This window comes from Rhinolophus ferrumequinum, chromosome 16 (genome assembly GCF_004115265.2).
Source record: "Rhinolophus ferrumequinum isolate MPI-CBG mRhiFer1 chromosome 16, mRhiFer1_v1.p, whole genome shotgun sequence".
Taxonomy (NCBI): domain Eukaryota; kingdom Metazoa; phylum Chordata; class Mammalia; order Chiroptera; family Rhinolophidae; genus Rhinolophus; species Rhinolophus ferrumequinum.
The window spans coordinates 5,953,269-5,976,798 of NC_046299.1; the positions used below are offsets into that span (position 1 = coordinate 5,953,269).

Consider the following 23,530-nt stretch of genomic DNA (forward strand, 5'->3'; position numbering starts at 1 on the left):
TTAAACGGGGACAGGAGCTGGTCCAGGACCAAACATGGGCGTGTGGTCCAAGAAGTGACACAGAGGTGACAGGTCACAGCTGCAACTCCTGATCGGCAGAACTGACCCCTGGCCTCCAGCTGTCACCGAGACCCCACACTCGCTTCCCCCAAACTGCTGCACAGGATTCAACAGCCAAAGCCACACAAGTGGCCTGCAGCTTTCCTCTCCGAGCCTCGGCGCCGGCGCCGCCTCTTCCGCTCTGGCAGGCAGCCAGCATCCCTCTAACCGGCTTTTTCCCTCCCACAGATGAGGCAAGGTGCGTTTCTGGTGAACGCGGCCCGCGGAGGGCTGGTGGACGAGAAAGCCTTAGCCCAGGCGCTCAAGGAAGGCAGGATACGAGGGGCGGCCCTCGACGTGCACGAGTCGGAGCCTTTCAGGTGGGTCCGGCCGACGGCTGGGTGTTCGCTCGTGGCCCAGGCTGCCGATTCGGCACCGCTTCTGCACCTTTCGCCGCCTGGGTAGGGAGCTAGGTCCAGCCTCCGTTCCTCTCAGGGCTGTGCTGTGTTCCACCTGTAAACGGGCCAGGAGGCCCCCGCGGGTAACCAGAACAGGGAGAGGCAGGGAAATGGTGGTGTGGTGCGCTGGGGCTGCAGCCGGGCCGTTTCATCTGCCCTGAGCCGTGCTGCTGTGCCTGGAGGCAGGCCAGCCCTCCACAGGCTCGTTCTTCTTTCTGAGTCCCGATTACTCCTGACACTAATCACAGAACAGTTTTAGTAAGAATGGTCTTCAATCCCCAGCCACAAATGCCCGTCCCATCTGTGGAGCCGGAGCCCCTGGGTGAGGAGGCGGGGGTGGCGTGTGTTCAGCTTCGCACTCACTGGGTTTTGTACGTTTCTCTAGCTTTGCTCAGGGTCCCTTGAAAGATGCACCGAATCTCATTTGTACGCCCCACACAGCCTGGTATAGTGAACAAGCGTCACTAGAGATGCGGGAGGCCGCTGCCACGGAGATCCGCCGGGCAATCACAGGTGAGCCCCCCGGCCCCGCCGACCCGGCAGCACAGCCACCTCTAATCCTGGTGACAGACGCACAACGAGAGGGATTACCCGGGCTTGCTGTGGGCAGAAATCATTTTTCAGCTTGATTGGATTTTGAATGAGTTGGGCCTTGTCTATGCACAGCCCAAATTAAATTTCAGAGGAAACCAAGTCCCTTTTGTATCAGCCGGGGTAAGTACAGCAGACCTGGGAGGGCACCCCCTCCCCCCACCTCCTTTCTGTTGCGGCTGAAGGTCAGTGCTTGGGCCCTGGAACCATCCAGTCTGAAAATCAAAGGGCCAGCCCCTTTTATTATAGAGTAAGAGACTTTATTATTACATTTCTGTCAGTACAAACATTGTAGGTTGCTGCCCCAAGTAGCAGCTAGCTGCGAAGTGTAATATTTAATTCGCCGTCACCTTAAAAAAATACATGACTAATTTTAATCATCTCATTGCAGGTCGCATCCCGGAGAGCTTAAGAAACTGTGTGAACAAGGAGTTCTTTGTCACCACAGCTCCCTGGTCAGTAATAGACCAGCAGGCTATTCATCCGGAGCTCAATGGTGCCACCTACAGGTGAGGACACAGGCTTCACCCTGGGCGGCTGAGCCACCTGGGCACTGAAGAAAACTCCAGCATCTCAGCGGGAATTCTGTACTGACTACCCTGGCCGTTCTTCCAGTGCCTCATTTCCATGAACAAACCTAACTTTTGGGACACGGCCTGGAATTGGAGCTCCTGTTTTAAAGGGGGTAGGGGGGAGTCCACTGCCCAATGGGTCTGAGCCCTTCATTCTGCAGCCACTTCACAGCCAGTTTCTAAGGGAGCAGATGGGCCGAGGAAAGGGCCTGTCAGTGCTTTTGTTTTTTCTAATTTGGATCTTCTGTCCAAGGAAAGCATTCTGGCCAAAATCCAGAATGTTCCACAGGGAGATAACCCATGAACGGTTCCTCAGTGAAGTGAAAAGTGTAGGGGCAGGGGGGTGACAGAGTGCAGGTAAACAGTATGACTGAGGCATGGAAGGGTCACTAGCATCTGTGGCCTTCTGCCGTGGTTCTCTACCCCCAACACTGCTGGGCTCCTGGGCAACAGACTCACCCCGCTCACCCCAAATAAAGGACGGGTGCTGCAGACTGGACTCTCCGGAGGGCGTGTGCTGCTTGCTCTGACCCAGGGGTGCCCCACCTTCCAACTGGATTTCTCGTGGAGCCTGTCCTGTGCTTGTAGGATGTGTAGTAAGCAGCCCTGGCCTCCACCCACTGGCTGCATAGCCCCTCCCACTCCCAGCTGTGACAACGGAAAATGCAGACATTGCCTAATACCCTCTTGCAAACCACTGCTCTAACTAAACCATTGGGACAGTGTGGGTGGGTGTTAAATGGGGTTTGAGGGCTCCTGGGGAAGCTCTGCTGCCCCTGGCTGCTCCCCAACTCCCATGGCTGGCTTTCCATTTCGGTTCTGCGTGTTCTATCAGGCCTACTGTTTCTTGACCCTGCTAAGCCTTTCCAGGTGTCACTACTAAGCCCATCACAGCACCCGAGTGAGTCCCTGTTCATTACTGTTGGTGGCAGACCTTTTAAGGGCCACGTCTTATTCCTTTAGAAAGACAGACCAAGGCTCACAGGGAATCCTCTCCATCAGGTCTCCTGAGAGCCCCTTGAGGTTTCTGCCCAGTGTAACACTGACAAGCTGTGGGACGGGGGGTCGGGGGGGCCTCCCACAAGGAGACACGCCGCCCCCATTACCCAAGTGTAAAGGGTCTGATAGCTGAGAATAAGAATTCCAAAGCACCTGCCTCAGAAGTCTGTCTGTCCTTAGAAGAATGTTTAAATACTCCGCTTCGCTGTAGGGTAGACAAATGCCAGCTCCTCACCTACACAGCAACTCACGTGCCTCCATAAAAGGTGCGTGCACATCCTGGCGCCTCCAGCTCTCCTCAGCAGGGCGGGCGCTCAGCCCCTCACCAGGTCACACCTCAGGCCACAGGGGCATGTAACCAACCAGCCTGGGAAGCCACATTTAGTATCAACGGGTACTTACTACTTCATGCTGGGAAATCTTTCAGTCCGTCAGTATAACTAATGAATACTTTACAAAGCAACCAGAAAACTTGCAGTCTCTTTTGTACAAAATGTTTTCCAAACGCAGTGTCCACAGACACAGTTAGTAGGGGCTAGTCCAACTTTGGGCTAAATAGGTTTTGTTGTTCGTGGATTAGATGTCAGCATTTTAGGGTTTTTTTACACAGGTTTCTCCTTGCTTTGGGGGTAGGAGGACAAAGCACCCCACACAATAAAGAGCAGAAGTAGGCAGAGCCAGGGGCATGGCCGCTCCCCTACCCGGACTCACCGGCCCCCCTCTCTCTGCTCCGTAGATACCCGCCCGGCCTCGTGGGCGTGGCCCCGGGAGGACTTCCTGCAGCCATGGAGGGCATCATGCCCGGAGGCATCCCTGTGACTCACAACCTCCCCACAGTGGCGCACCCTTCCCAGGCACCCTCTCCCAACCAGCCCACAAAACACGGGGACAATCGAGAGCACCCCAACGAGCAATAGCAGAGAGTGACGAAAGGTCATCATCAGATAAACCTGGGACCAAGAGACAGTGACAAATAGATGAACTAAGAGGAGAGGAATTGGACAGTCTTTGAAACTGGTTCTGGACACATGCATCACTGACGTTTCAGTGGTAAAACGACAGAAGAGCTAGACGCCGAGACGTGGGGAAACTGAAGACGCCGTCTACTTACGGAAGCGCTGAAAGACTAGGACGTGGTTTAGTAACGACCAACTTCTGTTATTGTGTGTTAAGTTTTTCATCTGTGCATCAAATCACAAAGAATAAATAGATTTTTCCTTTATCAGTCCTTTGGGCACACAGGTCCTCAACACCTTGCTCTACAATGTTGCATCAAGAGTTCCAAACATCCCAATAAAAAGTATTACGAGGAAATCCCCCTCCTGCGACTCGAGTCCCTTCAGTCCACGGGGGCTGGTTACCTCTTTGGCTAATAGGAAGATTAAATTACTCCAAAACGGGGAGAAAACTGTTTGCCTGTTAGACAACTCCAAGCATAGGATTGAAGACAGTACAGAGAAGTCTCCCATCTGAACTGCATACTGAGCAGGCAAGTTGGTTGTAAGTTCAGTGATACCCTCTGACGATGCAAAAAAAAGTATTAAGTTTCACAAGCTGTTTGTACTCAAATATATTTTCTCAGTTCAGATCCTCAGCTATTTTATTGAGTGGAAAGTCTTGAACTGAAAGGGTTCAAGAAGAATAATGTTGCATTTCCTTATGTCTCAGGAAACACTTTTTATGGTAACTTGTCAGATTGTCTATGAACAAACCCACTTTTTTAGACATTGATAAAGTCTTCTTTTCTTCACGTGATATTTTATACAAGAACACTTCAGGTGTGTTATTAGATGTGACTGATTTTAACAAATCCTATTAGATTTGTATCAACTAGTTACATGTTATATTCATAGTCTTTTGTGAATCATTGCCTTTTTGTTTAAAAGATGGCCTATTTTGAGCCTTTGTATAGGTACATTCCTGTTTTTGTGACAAAAAAAAAAAACCTTTAAAACTGTCCCAAACAGAAAAATAATGGCTATCAGAAATATGTTTTGTTTTAGTGTGAGTTACCGTTACTGTATTTGTTTATTGTAAAGGTGGACATTTAGCGTTCAGTGCAGTTTTCAATAAAAAGTAATAAAAATTTCTGTTAAGTTCTGAAATTCAAGTACATCTCACCAATGTAAAAGTTCTCTACTTGAGATGTTTAAAAACAACTGCATTTTAAATTAGTCAGTTTTCAACTCTTGTTATTCCAGGGCTCAAAGATTAATAATACTTTTCTGCCTATTCCATAACCAGACACAAGAATGCTGACAATTCCCTCATGTGATAAGAGTTTAATTGGAAAGTCAAAACCTCACGTAAGTCCATCATTAAAGATGAAACAGTGGGCGAGAACTAAGTAAATGCAAGAAACAAAATTGGCCAAGTTTTAGAGTTTTGATTTTAATTTACCCAAACGCAAAAGTACCTGGCTCAAGCATTAGTGCAGGAAGGGAGGTGAATCTCCAAAGTATTTTTTTAAATGATATTTACAAAGAAATGTTGCAAAATGCCATCAGCCATTTCCAGATATTAAGAACTTTGATTTAATGGATCTTCCTTTTTAAGCAGCTAAACCCCTTTGTCCTAGTGGCATCTGCAAGTGTCAGTTAAGTCCAGCAATTCCAGGTTCCACAGTCTTTGACCCCTTCCTTGCCCTTCCTTTCCCATTAAAAAAAAAAGGTTATGACACCTTCAAGTATCACCCTCCTCATGTTAAGGTCAGGCTCCCATCCCGATTCTCCCATGAAAACAGCACAGTCACACCACCTCCCGTGGATAGAGATGGAACACATGGTTACTGACCTATCGTTCCAGGAGCAGAATAGAATGGCAGTTCGAAAACCTTCACAGCCATTTGCCAGAGGCCATGAATGAGGACTCCACGTGCACAGCAAGGAGACCCCGGCCACCTAGGAACAGCACTATTCCCTTAACAGACTAAGTCTGGGCACATGAGCCTACGAGTCAAAAAACAAAAAGGCAGGTCCAAATCCGTGGTGCACCTGGGTTTTAATTAGAACAGAAAACACCACACTGTATTCTCCCTAGAAAAAGAACCATAGAGTTAAATCCATACAGTTACGGTATTTACTGTCCAGTCAACCAAATGACATACACATCTGTCACCCAGCCACATAGAACCTTTGAGAAAGGACTGCGTACTCTATCTTGAGACGACAAATATGGCTGTTTAATTGTTCAAGAGCTTAACATAGCATTGATTCACCCAAAATTTTGGCCTTTACCAGCCAATTTGTTGTGAAAACCGTTTAAAGCCCCTTCTGTGTCTGGAGCCTGGGAAGTGTCATCACCTAGAATTCTTTCCCACAGGGAAGAATGCTGTACCTGTTCAACTAGATACGGTCAGAGTCGCTGATCATAAATAAATAAATAGAGGCACCACAACACAGAGGTTAAGGACTGAGCCTGTGACTCTGGCCAGCGCGGACTGCAGTGCAGGCCAGTGACGAGACGCTTTTCCCTCAAACATCTTTGGCTTCTTCAATCGGGAGGGCAGTTTTTGCTTAATAGCAACTACATACAACAGGGTCTCTGCCCCCTAGAGGGTTGTGCCTGTATGTGGAGGGAAGTTTAGAGACATGCTATGCTAAGTAGTCAGAATGGCAGCCTGCTGAAAAACGTGATTCGTTACTGACCAAAATGCAAACCACAAAGTCAATTTGTAAGAAAATATTAACCACTAGGAACAGTAACATTTCCCATTATTATAATGTATCAAAATTCGTTTACATGGAATCAAATTTCAAACGTTTTTCCTGCAAGTTTTAGCATGCAGCGAGTTACCCTTTTATCCTGGGAACACCTTTCAATGAGTGTTTGGAGAGGAGAGAAAGAACTAAAGACATCACATCTCCTGGGTATTTTTCTATTTTTAGTATTGCAGCATGAAATTTAAGGTTATGCACATTTCAATACCATCTAAACAGAACTTAGAAGAAAACGAGAAGCAAATATTGAAAGGTTTTCACAGCCTTGCCATCAAAGGGAAAGTAGAGTGTGTGAGAGAGAGTGTGTGTGTGTGTGTCTTCCCAAATTTCCTTGCCACATCCATGGTCTACAAAGTGCTTATCAGGACACTAAGTCTTTGTGTTCCTGAGATAGGTCTGAAATTTTTACCCATATTGAATGTATACCTGAAGTGGTCAAATAATACTTCTTATAAAAAGTTTTTCTACCTAAGATTATAGTTTTAACTTTAAATAAGGATGGCCACAATTAACCAACATGCAAAACTTCTCAGACTACTCACTGAGAAATTCATGAATACAATGCATTTACCACCTTACTGCATTATGAAATCTTTACTCTACTGAACGGATATTCCCAATTAGCCCAAGCAAAGGCATGCCTCTGTAGTACAATTTGCTTAAAGCAGAGTTGATAAAAGACAGTAAGATTCCCAAGACCCTCTGTATGGCAATTTGGGAGTACAACACTGTCAACGGAGTCAAGTGAGCAGATGCCACAGTTCACTCAGTCAGGACTGGGCCTGCTGCCTAAGCACTTCCCAAATTGATATCCAGGGAAGAAGAACTGCTCGTGAAGAGACTGCTGCCTAGTCTGGCAAGAACCCTCATTAGAAGGGCACTCTTCCAAACGAATAAATACCTAAATACTGAAAGGGGGCATATCAGAAACTTTAAAAAGATGAAATAATAGAAACCAAAACAAGGGAACAATGTCTATATGAATTTCACTCAATAAAAAATTCTAACTTTCCTTGCAGTTTGTTCCTTAAAGATTTGATTTTATTGGGCATAACAAGAACTAAATAATTAATAAAATAAAAGCTTGGTTTTTATTTTTATGTTTTGCTGTGGACAATTTGTACAAAAAGTTTCCCAATCTCTAAGCTCTAATGAGACAATGTAAAATGGATCTTTTAAGATGGAAGTAGAATGCCAGGTTCTACTTTAAAATATATATATATATATCTCAAAGGAACAAAGAGTCATCTGCCATGTGCTTTTGGAGGGGCCCATGCTGAAAAAAAACTCCTCAAAAACATGAAGATGCTGGTACATACAGCTTTTCCTATTACACAACTTCTTACACAACCACATGCGTTACATTTATAGACAGATTTACGATTTGAAAGGAAAAAAGTTCTGTCTTAATAAAATTAAGTTTTTTTTGTTTTTTGTTTTTTTTACAAACTGTAGTCCAAACGACGTTCTCTGTGTCCTCACTTGGCAGATGCGTCATCTCCATTGGGTGTGGATCAGAAAAACCCTTCTGAGCAGGTCCTGCCAGCTTTGGTTCGTTCCACGCCAAGCACAGTGCCTGGAACACCACACTAACTTTGGGGTCACCACAGAGCCGGTACCTTGGTCTTCTGCTCTTTGATTTCTTTTCATTCATCTTCATCATCTTCATCTTCCTCTCCATCAGACAGGGATGTACAAGGCCGGATCTGTCGGTAGCGATCAAGCCATTTTTCTACCATCTGTGTGACCAGGGGGTGATTTCGCCGCCGAGAGCTTTTCTGCATGGCCACAAGGACGCCCCCCTCAGTCACACAGCAGTCCAGCCACTCCCTGAGCAGTTTTTCTTGCTGTTCCTCATTACCTAGCTTTTAGAGGAATGTGAAGAAAAGGGGGGAAAATTTCAACAAATCAGAGACTTAATAGGAAAAATTTAACAGAAACCTATAGCAGGTATTATTACTAATGAAAAGGCCAAAGCAATAAACTTAACACGGTTCCAACCTCTCACCAATTTTATGATTAAAACCCAGCTTCCTATGGTTAAATAGCAAAAGACATCAATGGGGAAATTCGCACAAAACCTAGAGGGAAGAACAACCTAGAAATCATTGGTTTGATGTAACAGCGAAAAGCAAATGTCTAATAGACTGATCCTGGGAAAGAAAAGGCCAGAAAAAGAAAGTCCCAGCTTCAAACACATGACAAGGTAAGTTTGCTCAGTAAATTATGTACAGGCTGAAGTTACAAAAATTACGGTCTCAATTCTTCATGTCATTATAAAAGTTTTATAGTAATTACTTGCATATTAAATAAAAGACCAGTAGTTTTACAAGAATACGAGTTTTCTGAGAGTTCTTTTGCACTTTCTACCACCTTCTAGAACCCCTAGACTTACAATGTGTGTCTCCCACCTGCTGTTCCTGCTCCCACCAGGTCAGTGGCGGGAGCAGGAACAGCAGGTGGGAGACAGCCACCGAGCTGGCATCTCAGGAGCAGCCAGTGCTGCTCTTTTGGGTGCACTGGCCGCTGGCTCCCCAGCTTACTCAGTAAAAGCCAAAGCTTTACAAGGCCGGTAGTGAGCCCCACCCCTTAGTCCCCCTGCCCTCCCTTTCCCCTTGTCCAATGCCCACAAACCCACTGGCCTTGCAGTTCCCTCCACCAAGAACTCTCCCTCCAGCTTCTACGGGACTCACTTCTCTTTCAGTTCGCGATTCAGGCGGCACTCCCTCAGCGATGCCTGCCTTCCCTTGCCACCTTCAGTAAGTCCCAAACCCCGTCCCCCGTGCCTCCCTTTCCTCTTCACCCCATCGCTTTCCTTTTTCTCCTCAGCACTCACCACTACCTGAGGACAGGGATTTTCATCTTCACTGTACTACTGTATCCCCACACAACACATCCTACACGGCAGCTCTGAAAAGGCACATTTCAAAGTCTGTCTGACCAGCATTTACAGAAAGTGACAATTACTATGACCAAATTCGCATTTGTAAGTGGCAGTGCAGACAGCCAGATCACACGTGAAAGGCACTCTAGCTGGTTCTGGGAATGTGCTGCTCCTTTATGTAGTTAACAGGAGAAACACACTTCTTACCTCCTGAGCAGACAGAAAGTGCACGTGGAGGAGCTTCCTCTCGCTGTCAACCAGAGGCAGAAAAGTGACGGTGACGTCATCATCGGTGTTCAGATTAGCACCAGCACCTCGGTTGCCATAGCCATCGTTTTCCATGGCAACCAAAGCAGAGAAGTGGCCCCTCGTATAGCCCAGAGCAATCGGACTTTTCCAACAAAAGCTCTGTTCCCACAACAAAGGCAAATACACACCTGGAAAGGGAAGAAAATCAATGTGATTCTGGGGGCTGTGCTGTCAGAGTGAACAGGAGATGGCTCACACGCTGGAATATGGCTTACCTTGAAACCGAGTGTATCCTAAAGTTTCTCCTCGGAAACTTTTATAATATTTTACTCCATAAACTATAATTGGTCGTCTAAGTATATGTGCAAGTACAAAAATGTGTGTCTGTTCCAAACTTGCTCCAGGCTGTACACAACAAAACAAAAGAAAGCAGTTTCTCTTTAAAACATTATCACACCCTGGAAAAAGTATAAAACACCACCACCTTCCTTCAGTACACTATCTCAATTCATTTTTTTTTCTTTTTAATAATACTGCCAAGCTAAAAAAGCATTTGAAACCTCAAATGTCAAAGTCCCATAAAACTAGAAGGAAGCTGCAAAGTCTACTCGTATGGACAAGTACCTTTACTACCCAAATTCAAGAACCAAACAGGTTTGCTCAAGTACTGGTCTCAGGAACCAGAGCTCAGACAGCGGGGGTGTGGGGGAGGGTGCTTGATTTATGGGACTGCTTTCTGGTTAAGTCATCTTTGGAAGTACTACCTACACAGTCCTCCCAAAGTAAAAAGATGAGCTTTGTCATTTCATACAAACGAAATGGCAGCATCACCTAATTCAAGAATACAAAACAAGTCTACCTGCCCCTACAATGCTGCTGACAACACACTTTCAGGAGGTTCAAGTCGCAGATGTAAAACAGCCACTCCTATACAATTCATTTCTAACAATTCATTCCGAAGTTAATTAGAAATCACTCCTATCTATGGCACCTTCTCCTGGCCCTATGTCACATGGACAGAGCCTCAGCACTGGGGAGCCTGAAGAAGATCACAACTCCCTTGTCAGGGCCTGACGGCTCAGCACAGCAGCGCCCCCTACTAGCTCGTGACCTTGGTAAGTTCCCCTCCGACACAGAATGGGGAGCTCATCTACACACAGGCAGGTAAAACGACAGAAAGCACCTTCCTGAGACAACCATATAAATGAAAAGCAATCTGAAGAAATACGTAAGTGCTTACATCCATCGCAACTTAACTATTGACAGTTTTTATCATCTAATCTAAGAAACAGTCACTCTCCCTGTTCTGCACTGAAGACTGGCCTATGCTCACGAGCTGACACACAGCAGTCACGACTTGAACCCAAGTCTCCTGACGCCGGTCAAGCACTGTCTCCTTTGTACCACACCGCCTCCCAAAATGGTTTATTTGTGTAAATCAAGGGACTCAGACCGAGAGGCTTACTTTTGCCACAGAAGCAACATGCCTTGAAGCATTCTTACCTGACTAGCCAGAGAGAGTATAAACGCCCAGTCTTCTTGCCACTGTTCTTCTCTCAAGGAAAAGTGTAAACCAAAGCTCTGAGAATACCATGACTCCCAATCTTTCCAACGGGTATAAAACCTTAAGAAAAAAGACAGTAAAAAGTAAGCCTTACATAAACAACATTTAATGTTCCCATCAGTTATTTAAAATAATCTTTTTTTAGGCAATTCACATGAAAAGATGAGTAACTTTATTATCTGTACTTAGCTTGCAATATATTTTTCAAACTATAAAAATGCCTCCGTTCTGCAAGCAGACAACTTTTAACATATCTTCCGACATAATTTGATTCACCATCCACCAAATTTTTATCAAAACTTCAAACACTAGGGATGAGGACAGTTCATTGCAATTGTCTAATATTAGTTTAAAAATTTAAAAAAAAAAAAGAAACTCACTCAAAATCATCCGACATGCTGGATACAAAAGACACTACATATTTCTCCAGTAATGTACAGTATTCACTACTTGGTCACTGTATAAACAATAGACTGGAAATAGCCCTAATGTTCATGAGAATATCAAAGTCACTTCCTTCAGATTTTTTCATTAAATATAATTATTTCTCCATGATTATCACATAATCAAAAAAAAATCACTGCAACTACAAAAACAATTTTTCTTTATATTTAATACCCCTCCTAAATACTTCAGCCTAATAAATTATGAAGATTGAAAATCAAACTCGGCAACAGGTAGACTGAATTACTAAAAACAAAAGTATACAATTAAATAAAACCAGATATAATTATCTCAGAATTTTGGTTCACTCTTACAAAACAAGCCTGCAAAGACCTCTGAAGTAAAGACATACATTTAACCTATTTGTAACATTCTATTTCTCTCATTTACAAAGAACTAGAAATCCCAGGTACTTTTATGTATTTGAATTCTACGTAAAAGAAGCAAAAGAAAACATTCTGTTGGTATTGTTGAAAACTTCCAGCATAGTTAAATGTTGTAGTGTTACAAGCTTCTTTACAGTAACTTAATGGAGGGCTCCATAAAAGTAAAGTAGTACATCTTAAATTTTCTAAAAGGACTAAAGGAGAATATTAGAGAGGTTTAACTCTTGGCTGGTTAGAAAAAAAAATTTTATTCCAGATAATGGTGGCTTTTTTTAAAATCAGGAGTGTAAGTTTTAACGCTAAGTGTTTTAAAAATAAAATGCGGGTACCTCTCTTTAAAAATACCTAGGAAACACAAAAAAAGTTTGAATGCATCAATGAGGAAATGCACTGTTTTGAAAAATTCAAAGAGAAACATCACACAACAGTGTTGTTACAAACTGAAAACTGTGCGCAGTAAAAAGACATTTCTTGGTTAGTGCCCAGAATCATTTTACGGATGAGACAGCTAAGTTTGCCAGAAATTAAATAATGATTGCACTCAAAACTCCTCAAGAAGATTGCAATACAGGGAATTTTAAAAATAAGCACAAATAATCACGCCCACCACACAAAAACCTAAATTGTGAAGCTACCTTGCCCATTAAGAACAGACAAGCAAACCAAATCCAGGAACACATGACCAAGTGGGACAGCAACACAAGTTTGGTTTAACAATCAAAAATCAATTCCATTGGCCGGCCTGATGGCTCAGGCAGTTAGAGCTCCATACTCCTAACTCCAAAGGCTGCTGGTTCGATACCACATGGGCCAGTGGGCTCTCAACCACAAGGTTGCCAGTTCAATTCCTCAAGTCCCGCAAGGGATGGTGGGCAGCGCCCCCTGCAACTAAGACTGAACACGGCATCTTGAGCTGAGCTGCCGCTGAGTTCACGAATGGCTCAGTTGGTTGGAGTGCGGGCTCTCAACCACAAGGCTGCCGGTTCGACTCCCGCAAGGGATGGTCGGCTGTGCCCCCTGCAACTAGCAACAGCAACTGGACCTGGAGCTGAGCTGCGCCCTCCACAACTAAAACTGAAACGACAACAACTTGAAGTTGAACGGCACCCTCCACAACTAAGATTGAAAGGACAACAACTTGACTTGGAAAAGTCCTGGAAGTACACACTGTTCCCCAATAAAGTCCTGTTCCCCTTCCCCAATAAAATTTTTAAAAAAAAAAAAATCAATTCCACGTCCATGGATTATAAGGCTCAATATCGTCAACCGGGTAATACTCCTCAAATTAATCTAGATTCAATGCAATCTCTATCAAAATCTCAGGGCACTTTTTTGCAGTATAAGCTGGATCCTAAAATTTATATGGAAATGCAAAGGATTCAGAATGCCAAAAAGAATCTTGAAAAAGTAGTACAAAGTTGAAAGACTTACGAGTTGTGATCAAAACATTCGGTGACTGTTTAAATGACTTCTGATACTTACTATCGTTGACAAGGTGAGATTTAATTTAGCCTCTTTCAGCCTCAACTGTCTCATTTATAGTATAACGAAATGAGAATGTATGTGGGAAACCAAGAAAATACCTTAAGTCAAACAAATGTAAGGGCCAAACTACCATGTTTCCCCGAAAATAAGACCCAGCTGGACCATCAGCTCTAATGCATCTTTTGGAGCAAAAATTAATATAAGACTGGGTCATATTTTAATATAAGACTGGGTTTAATATTAATTTTTTGCATGCTCGCCTCGGCAGCACATATATTAATATTAAATTTTGCTCCAAAAGACGCATTAGAGCTGATGGTCCGGCTGGGTCTTATTTTCCGGGAACCGGTACTGATTCGCAATCACAGTCATCGCTTCCAGTACTGATACTTCAATGGTGCATTTACAGTTCCAGACTAGTCATACACTTGACTGGGTGCTGGAATATATACATATACACACACATGTATATATATGTATGTATGTATGGTATTTTTGAGTCAGCTGGAAAATAGAATACGGACTGTAATGCTGCATAAGTGAGTCAATGTCGATTTTCTTAGATGTGGCGATGAGGCTGCGGATGGGAAGACAAACGTCCTTGCTCTTGGAAGATCCACGCTGAAATACTGAAGGGTGAAGCCTCATGATGTCTAAAAGCAACTGGCAAAGGGGAGTGTTTCTGTAGAGATGGAGCGTGTGTGGCAAAATGTTAACAACTGGTCAATCAAATGAAGGAGATACTGGGGTGTCTGTTGCAGTTTAACTTTTCTGTGGGTTTGAAAATTTGCAAAATGAAAACATATGGTCTTAAAACCACCTGCCTCAGGGAGACAAAAACTGGTAATACAATGTTAACATAATCTTTTTAAAGTTGAACAAAAATATGGACTCATTAATTACTTACAAATGAGCCAAGACCTTATTAATATTTAAGGCTACTCCTACAACTTCAAATGTTCCTATTCTAAAGCTTAGCTTTAAAAGGTACAGAAACCACTGAGATATTCAAAGTTGTCTCAGTGTCCAAAAGCCAAGCTTTTTTTCCCCTCGCTTCCACAGAAACCCTCATGACAAAGCGTCCGCCGCTCTGAGGAACAGACTCCGAAGTGCGCCTGGAGTACAGGGAAGGGCCAGCTCACCAGTGCGAGCAGTCATGCAGGCTGTCGTGCAGGGCTTTCCGAAGCACCGAGTCCTTGTCATAGAGGCCCCAGGTAGCCTGCAGCACGGAATCAAGTAGGCAGTCCCCAGCAGTCCGGTTCCAAAGTGCATACAGCCGACTGTCCAAGCGTGTAGCCAATTCCAAGGACCAGTTTATAATTGGAGACTCCTCTTCTAACTCTACATGAGGAATTTAAACAGCGCGTTCATTTCACACCCATGCAATCAAGCACGATCCAGTGGAGGAGAGAACCTGTTCTCTAGAAGTTAATGGATCCGTGTGTAATTTACTAATAAACACCTAAATAAACTTGTCAATCAAAATGTAAATCTTTGGAACAATCAAAACAACTTGTGGCTCTAGAATAATCTACTCAAGTATTAAATTGTTTACAACTTATTTTGTAAAAATGTTTAATGTGAAAATATACTCCATCTAGACTAGGAAGTAGAAAACCAGTTTAAAAACTTTATACCTTTATCCGTGCACTCTATCACAGTTAAGAGCTGTGAATAAGCATTTCCCCCCGTTTTACTGAAATACAATTAACAGAAGGAGCATTTTTAACAGCACAACACTCTTTATAAGGACTTTACATTCTTATTTAAAATAAAAATAAAACAAGCTGACTATAAACTAAAGGACTCCAAACCTTACAAAACAAAGCAGAAAGTTTACTGAAATCGATGAAAGGTAACTCATACTCAATTGTATGCCTACCTTTTTGAACATCTCTGTCAAGCACCTCATCAAATAATTTTTCTTGGACTGTTGGAGGCAAGTCTTCAATATCTACAAAGAAAGAGACTTAAAAGCTCTGCTTACATCTCATGTCAACTCACCACGATGTACACTTTAAATATACGACTTTATGTCACTTCAATAAAGATAAAAGGAAAAAACCAACAAGGCTATCTGATATTCAAGTTAAAATGATAATATTAATTACATGCAAACTTTTGTCTGTTCTCTTCTCCCCACACTCTCAACCTCTGTTCAGGTCTGTTATTTTCAGACTTTAGAATCTTCTTATGAAAGTTAATGAGCCATTAATTTTAGCACACAGATCTCTGTCATTTTCCTCAAATTTTCTATGCTCTATTCAGGTTACTAATTAAGCAGAGTAAAACCCATTACCCTTAAAACAATTATTTTTTTAATGTTTTTAAGCTATTTTCAATTCAAAATAAAAATCTAATCACTTAGGATAAAGTTTAAATATATGAAGAATGCAATTCAAATGAAATTTGTATGATTTCAAAAGGCTTAGTTATTGTCTCCTACTATTTGTAAATGCTCCTGTTCACATCTGAATATGAAAGCTCAAAACACACAGAACCAAGATGGAAGATTTACTTTAGAAACTTTCGGTGTTTGGAGCATTTATTCAATGCCAAATGACAAAAACCATCCTGGAAGACACACTTCCGATTATCACTGGATTGAAAAGTGAAAAGTCACTTCACAAATACAGAAATTAATGTAATGAGTAAAGCAAGTAATGATACTTTCAAAAGAATGCCAGTATCTTTGAATCAAATAACATGATTCTACCCGTCAAAAGCCCATGTTCTAATGCTACCTCCTAATACCAGGTAACCAACAGCTACCTAATTTCAAAATAATAGGCATGAAAAGGCAAAAAAAAGTAGACTGATACTATTTTTAAATAAAACCAAGGAGAAAAATAAGTGGGTAAAACAGACTTTTTAAAATACCTGAGGCCCGTAAAGAAGTTAGTTATTACCAGCTGCTGTCCTCCTCCCAGACCTCACATGACTCCACGAGTAGCTCTTACACTGGTCACTTGCAGTATAAACGGGGTAGTCAAGTAATTTAGGGTAATACTAACTATACAATAGCTAAGTTATCTGCTTTCTAACAGACACATGTTCACTCAGACATGAAAAAATAACGAGGACAAAGTGGAAATTTGGAGTTACCTGCTGGCAATGTGAATGTCACAAGGTCAGTTAGGAAATAGCAAGCAAAGTCCCCCTTTCTCTGATGAAGAGAGGCCGCCACCTCTCGCCGGATCTGCTCTGTCAGCTCAGGACACACCATGGCTGGAATACACTTTGCTGCTTGCTGAGACACCTTAAATACAAAAGAAACTCCTCTGCATCTCATTTATCATCAACGGAGGCACGAAACAGCGGGATTGAAAAGACACTACCCAAACCTCCCAGTCCTCAAGGTGGTATTTTTGTTTTCTTTAAACAAATGGGGCATTGGGTATTTCCTCACCGGTGGAAGTACGTATCAGCACAACTTTCCAGGAAAACAGCCAGAAAAATGCTTTATCCTCTGACTCGGTAATTCTACTTCTTAGAACTTTATCCCAAGGAAATATAAAGATACAGGTAAAAATTTATATAAAATGGTGTTCACAAAGGTTCATCACAGGAGGGGGAGGGAGGAAAGAAAACAACCTAAATAAGACTAACAACCATCACGCCCCCCAAGAAAAACAAATTCTTAAAAAACAGGGAATTCCAGATCATGGAGAAAGACCAAAACACAAGACTATTCCCTTGCTCTGTTAAGACTATTTCAAGTACCTTGACTCGGAATAAAGAAAACAAGATCATTTTAGAGGGTCAGTTCCCACTGACCTCAAATCCCTCCCCATTTCTTAGAACTCTGAATTTTTAAAAAGCATTGGGCTTCTCCAAGTGTAAACAGACAACAAACCTGCAAAGCACTGCCCCTTAGGAATGAAACAGGTGCGCTGCAGTAGGGTGACTACCACAGAGAACCTCCAGGTAAAGAGAGCTTCCTCTCCTTTTTAAATGATAAATAACAACAACTGATACAAAGATAGTATTTTACATTTACGGGGAGCTCAAGAAATGTGCGTTCAGGGAATTCTGAAATCAAAGATGATTATCTTCTGGGGAGGAAAGGAAAGGGGTCCGGTGTGAACGCGGAGGGAGTCAGGGAGCTCAGTTCTGGGTTGCAGCCATTATCCTAGGCAACCTTCCCAAATAGAGGCTTATAGACTTAAGTGGGCTTTGGAGCAGCAGATCTTCCAATAAGCCACTCAAAGAATAAGTTTTATGGATAATGCCACCTACATAACATATGTGGACAACTTATTTGTAATGGCTATGATGTAAGCAAACAGTTTCCAAAACTGCATACCCAACACAACCATCAGACATGCTCTTCTGAAAACCCCCCCACATGAAAGCACAGGATTCCCAGTAACAGAAATCCTCACTACGTCTTAACTCCACGAAGCCAATCTTCAAGTGACACTCAAATTATAGCACATCAAGTATTAAATCTTTTCAGAATATAACTATTTCTCACCAGTGTTAAAATGGATCCCAAAAGTAAATTCAAAATTAGCTCATTCCAACCTGTGAACCCTCAACCCCTCTCCAAAACCTGGGAAGATTTTTCCAAAAACAACTTGGACTGAAGCCTGAATATTGCAAACAGAAACCTTCCAGCTGGTGACTGGCCTCCCAGCACAACCCCTTCCGCCACCATCCTTATGCACGACACGTCCCTGGCGCCTGCCTCTCACCATCCGGCCTATTCGACCTTATGATTCTCAACCACCTCCTTAGGCTGGTAATTCTTAACTTAGGGCCCAGGACCTTGGGAAGGGACCAGGAACCTGAATAGCAATTTTATTTAAATTTAAATCCTTCATTTTTACTCACCTCTTGCCTATATTTAAAATCCATTTTCTTATAGATCACAAATTTAACATTTGGATAACGATATCGCAATATGCAGTTGACCCTTGAACATGGGTTTGAACTCATGGGTGGGACTCATGGGTGGGTCCACTTATATGAGGATTTTTCCAATAAATGCTATAAATGTATTCTCTCTTCCCTATTATTTTCTTAACATTTTATTCTCTCCAGCTTACTTTAAGAATACAGTACACAATACATACAGCATACAAAATATGTGTTAATCTACTGTTATCGGTAAAGGCTATTAGTAGTTAAGTTTTGGAGGAGTCAAAAGCTGTTTGGGGGGTGTCAGTGCCCCTCACCCCCATGTTGTTCAAGGATGAACTATAACTGACATCCTTTGCAATCCTATTTATTTTCATTTTATGCATTTAAAAACAGTATTTTGAAAAGCAGTCGAGTCCATAGGTTCCACCAGACTACCAACAGGTAGTAAACCCCAATTAAAACCCCTGCTCTAACTTTATAACAATTATAAATAAACCTGTTAAATTTTTCTGGACAATGCCAGCATTTGGATTTTTTTAAAACAAGTAAATTTCTTATTGATGGCAACTAAATGGTGTTTGTAGCATTTTTATCATACAGTAGATTCCATCCATTCACTATACTTTTCTAACTGAGTTGTCCTACATGCAAGTACATGTTTTTAATGTTGTCTGTCTTCTGTGCTGTTCCTGTAAGTTTGCTATTAAAATACATTAAACTTAAAAAAAAAAAAAAAAAAAAAACCCTGCTCTAGACACACGTCCCCAAAATCTGTTGTTCTCATCCCCAAAGTACTCGGCTATCTCTCTCTGCAGACACATCCCTTAGTCCAGGCTCACTCTCCCCCTCCCGGTCTCCCTGAGGCGCTCTTCGATTCTGTCCTTTGTAGTACCTAGCTTCGTTGAGACTAAACTCCATCACCAATTTTGTTCTTTACCTGGAACAACACCCCCTCCCTTTCACTTCTCCCATGTTGTACCTGGATTGGTCTATGCATCTCACAGAATATGGCAAAAGTGATGGCATGCCACTTCCTAAATTAGGTTACATACACCTGCCGCTTCCACTGGGGTCACTCGCTTGCACCCTCCTCTGGGGTCACTTGCTCTAGGTGAAACCCACTGCCACTTCACGAGCAGCCCTGTGCAGGGCCCACATGGTAAGGCTCTGAAGCCGCCTGCCAGCAGTCACGTGAGTGCACTCGGAACCAGACCTCCGGCCCCAGTCAAGTCTTCTGACCACTGCAACCTCCTGACACCTCAAGCCAAAACCACTCAGCTGGGTGCTCTCGGATTCCTTGCCCTCAGAAACCGTGTGAGGTTAACAAGTGTTGGTTGTCTTAAGCGGCCGGGTTTTGAGGTGCTTTGTTACACAGCAATAAATAATAAACACACTGGGGTTCTGCTGCTTTCCCTCTTAGGCTGGTGACGTAGGCCAGCCCCCCCAGGACCTTTCCAGTCCCCTGCCAGCCCCAGGGGAACCTGTGAGTCCCCCTCAGATTGGAGCCTTAGCTCACAGCGGCCTTCTCTATCCTGTGTCCTGCCACTACCAGCAACTGTAACTCCACATGCTAGCCCCTCCAACAATCAACACAACTGGGCATCACAGCACACGTAGAGCCAGAGCGCAGACACTACAGAAACTACCTCTAACTGTTCCATCCCATTCCAGAACTTAGGTCCCTCGAGACACACTGGTGCTTCTCAGACAGTCCCCTTCCGCCTTACGCTCACTCAGGACGCCTGCCCTGTTATCATCATGACTGTCAATCAAGCCTCCCCTTCCTCTATCAGGTATCCCGGCTTCACTGGCATCTGACAAGCTGAACACAATGACTAGCCACCTTCGTCATGCTTTCCTTTCACCTTCACATTTCTTAATCCCCCACACGCTTTGTACATAATGGTTCCCCAATATTGGCACATGTGAATAAACAAATATGCATAAGCACACAGAGAATGTATACTGACGACATTTGAATCCACAAACGAGCTGACACTCTGTATTACCCTATTTCTCTTACCATTAAAAAACTAACCTGGATGAAACAGTTGCACCCTGAAGCATTCCTTTGCAGCCCCCGTCGTTACCTAAGCCAGAAACCTCAGAAGGGGCTGGATCCCTACGTCCTCACGCCCCCACCCAGCCTACCCACTTACCCGACTCCAGGACCACACAATCCCCAGCCAGCCCACTTCTCTCCATTCCCTCTGCCACTACCGTTCTGCCCCAGTGCCTGCCATCGTCACGCAGTAACCCTCCTAACCAACCCGCAGCCGCCAGAACACAACCTGACTTGTCATTCCTGTTCTCTACCTGACACTCTTCAAAACCTTTTCACTGCCCTCCGAATAACCTTCGAAATCCCTGGTCTAGAAGATCCTTTATATTCGTCCCCTGCTTCTCTCACGCTCCCCCTCCCTCAGCACAAATACCACCACGCTGCTTCCTCAACTGCTTCCTTCCCACCCAGTTTTCATGAGGCCAACTCCCACTCCTCCTTCAGATTTGAGCTAAAATGTTAGCTGCTCTAGGTAAGAAGGTAGATACTTCAAAACACTTTCCCAAGTACTCCCACCAGCACCTGCCACTTCCATCTACGAAAGCACTGGCTGTGCAGAAGTACCTGTTTATTTCTCTACTTTCCTGGAGACTCACTGAAGGAGGAGCCAACGTCTTCACAATCATATCCCCTTTTTAGGACAGGCCTGGCACACAGCAGGTACTCAATAAATATTTATTAGTGGAATGAATGAATGAATGAATGAATGATAGATACGTGCCAGTTTTTTTAAGTCAAACATGATTCACATACTGTGGCAAAATGTCCTGTTTTAAAAGCATATACCCTTAAGAATTATATACTGTTGATGTCTCTTAAGTTGAACATACTTTTCAAGAGGGGAAAGAAGAATCTAAAACATTCAAGAAGTGTTTGGAGAAACATTACACCACCAAAAACGCAAAGTACAGAACACATTTCTCCTTCCTGTAAAAGAAGTTTCGCCACCGGCCGCACTCACCTCCGTAAGCAGTATCGCTAGCATGTCCTGCCTCTGAAAGCGTATGGCCAGATGGACGAGAGTATAGCCGACATCAAAAGCAGAAGGACGGTTCAGCAAGCGCACTTCATCTGCTGTCAGCTGCCGTGCAATGTCCCCTCCTGATGACTTGTATGCTTCGATAGCAGCTAAATCACCTTCCACAACCCCTAAAACAAGCATCAAGACAGGAAAGAGTTTAATTCTGTTTTTCTTCAAAAAGCATAAACCTATAGCATTCACTCTAAACTCTTAAGTGTTTCTCTGGGCTTCCTGAATCCTGGGACACCATTTAAAGGATGCTCGGACACCGTTTAAATGTCCTAAAGAATAGAAGGAAAATGTGTGGATTCCCCTCCCTTGAACTTCTTTCCAGAACTAGAACTGCCTAGTTAGGCACTTACCTTCACATCAGTGCTGGCTCCATGCTCTGGGGGGGTTCAGAGGAACCACGGGAATATGTTAATGAGACCAGACGTCAGCCGTCTAGTCTGACAAACCAGACTTCACAGAACACACTGAGCTCCTGCTCTGGTCCTGACTGTGCAGAAACCAAGGGGACGGGGGTGTTTCCCGTCAGCGCTGGGCCGCCTTAACCCTTTACACCCGTGTCTGAAGCTGAATCAAAACAAATTCTGAGCCTTCCAGACTGCGTAGAGCTTTGAAACAATTTAGAGCAATTAAAACCATTTTCATTGTAAGTAAAAGCAATGTTTCGACTTCACAATTTCCCATAGCCAAGTCTTCCTTTACCCATTAAGAATTATTAATACAGTAAAACTTGAGCCAGATGATTTTTGAACAAAAACGTGCTACAAAAACATTACAAACCGTTAAGAGCAGAGAGATAATAAAACAAGTATCACCTTTCCCAAATCCATAAAGAAGTTTCCATTCCCACTGAACCATGTTATAAATCTTAACACAAATTAACGTTAGGACAATAATCCTACTTACTAAGCAGTATACTACTTCTATGGATAATAACTAGCCTTGGCAAAAAATGAAGGTGTTAACTTCAAATGTACAAATAGTGTTTTAAAAAAAAACACCAAGACAGTAGGACCAAATTATAGTGTTTCCTACGTTAACATCAGGAAAAGTGTGTTGGGTAAAATGCTAACACTAAAAATATTCTGAGTGTATTTTTTTAAAAAGCATTTTTAATTGTTATTTTGAATTAGGAATTAAATAAATAAGAGCTATTCCTTAGAGTGTAAGAGATGGCTACAATGCCACATTTCCCCCCGTTATTAAAAACACCAGCTTTAAAATGATCATTCAAATTCCCACATTCAAGGAATGCCCGTGACCGCAGAGCACTACAACGGGCAATGGGAGACACACAGGACAGTAAAGAGATGACCCCGAAACTCAAACAGGTTTTCAGCACATTTGTGAGCCATAAAAGGCCAGTTTCAAACGTTTTCAAACTCTGGTATCAAAGATCCTTTCTAGAAATCTAGATTCTCTCCCCCACACAGTGACCCCTGCCCCACCCACATACACTTTTCAGGTTAAGAATCCACGATATCAAATGCGAACGCCTTCTTAAAGGCATCTGTATTTTCACAGCAGTGGATGCAGATTCATACACTCGATATAAACGCCTAAGTCCAGCCGGAACCCCCACCTCCAATACATTACGGCCTCAAAACACCCTTATGAGGCAGAGTCTCCTGGAGAAGTCATCAGGGCTAAACCATAACTTGGCTCATGAGACGAGGATGGTGCATCTTCTCAAAAGGGCAAGCCTTAACAACAGACCCAGAAAGTACTAGTCGAAATCAAAACAAATCTATGGTTAAAGAGCCAAGTACAAAAGAACTCTAAAACACCTGCTTAACCTGTTTTAATGAACAGATGGAGAATCTGGTAGGCCTCCTAACTTTGTGAATAACTTAATGCAGGTTGTTTTTGTTTTGTTTTAAGAACTGAACATGCCCCGCTCTGCTTCCTTTTGAATATGTAGTGTTTCCTCATCAAGGGAACTACTGTTCCCTTCAGTCCTACCAAAGCTCTATTTCCAGTGTGTGCAGTGTCACTGCACCTTTTACAGTTTTTAGCTTTAACCTAAATACGTATGTATATATAATTTCCTTGTATGTCCTAAGAAATGTTCCAAGCCCTTCCAAAAGCAACCCAACGACCAAAAATATCTGATCAATTTACACTCACATACTAGATATTTTTATTTCCAAAGACAAGATGAGGTCATCTGAAACTAAACACT

General features: G+C 43.1%; 2 protein-coding genes across 10 annotated transcripts in view; one reads left to right on the forward strand and one right to left on the reverse strand.

Annotated features, from left to right (window-relative positions):
• The window catches only part of CTBP2 (C-terminal binding protein 2), a 155,067-nt gene extending 150,319 nt beyond the window's left edge, over positions 1 to 4,748 (forward strand). For 6 of the 7 annotated variants that reach the window (XM_033131003.1, XM_033131002.1, XM_033131004.1 and 3 more), the window contains 4 exons: positions 289 to 419; positions 883 to 1,010; positions 1,480 to 1,597; positions 3,396 to 3,971. In XM_033131003.1, the coding sequence (XP_032986894.1) occupies positions 289 to 419; positions 883 to 1,010; positions 1,480 to 1,597; positions 3,396 to 3,576 (558 nt within the window). In that variant the 3' untranslated portion in view covers positions 3,577 to 3,971. Of the gene's footprint in view, positions 1 to 288; positions 420 to 882; positions 1,011 to 1,479; positions 1,598 to 3,395 lie in introns of all 7 variants that reach the window. The other variant, XM_033131001.1, reaches the window with a different exon arrangement.
• A 2,730-nt stretch (positions 4,749 to 7,478) lies between these two features.
• The window catches only part of ZRANB1 (zinc finger RANBP2-type containing 1), a 51,622-nt gene continuing 35,570 nt past the window's right edge, over positions 7,479 to 23,530 (reverse strand). For all 3 annotated transcript variants that reach the window (XM_033131008.1, XM_033131010.1, XM_033131009.1), the window contains 8 exons: positions 21,280 to 21,467; positions 16,496 to 16,649; positions 15,273 to 15,344; positions 14,533 to 14,731; positions 11,015 to 11,135; positions 9,787 to 9,916; positions 9,470 to 9,699; positions 7,479 to 8,243 (listed from right to left, as the gene is read on the reverse strand). In XM_033131008.1, coding sequence (XP_032986899.1) covers positions 8,025 to 8,243; positions 9,470 to 9,699; positions 9,787 to 9,916; positions 11,015 to 11,135; positions 14,533 to 14,731; positions 15,273 to 15,344; positions 16,496 to 16,649; positions 21,280 to 21,467 — 1,313 coding nt within the window. In that variant the 3' untranslated portion in view covers positions 7,479 to 8,024. The remainder of the gene's footprint in view (positions 8,244 to 9,469; positions 9,700 to 9,786; positions 9,917 to 11,014; positions 11,136 to 14,532; positions 14,732 to 15,272; positions 15,345 to 16,495; positions 16,650 to 21,279; positions 21,468 to 23,530) is intronic.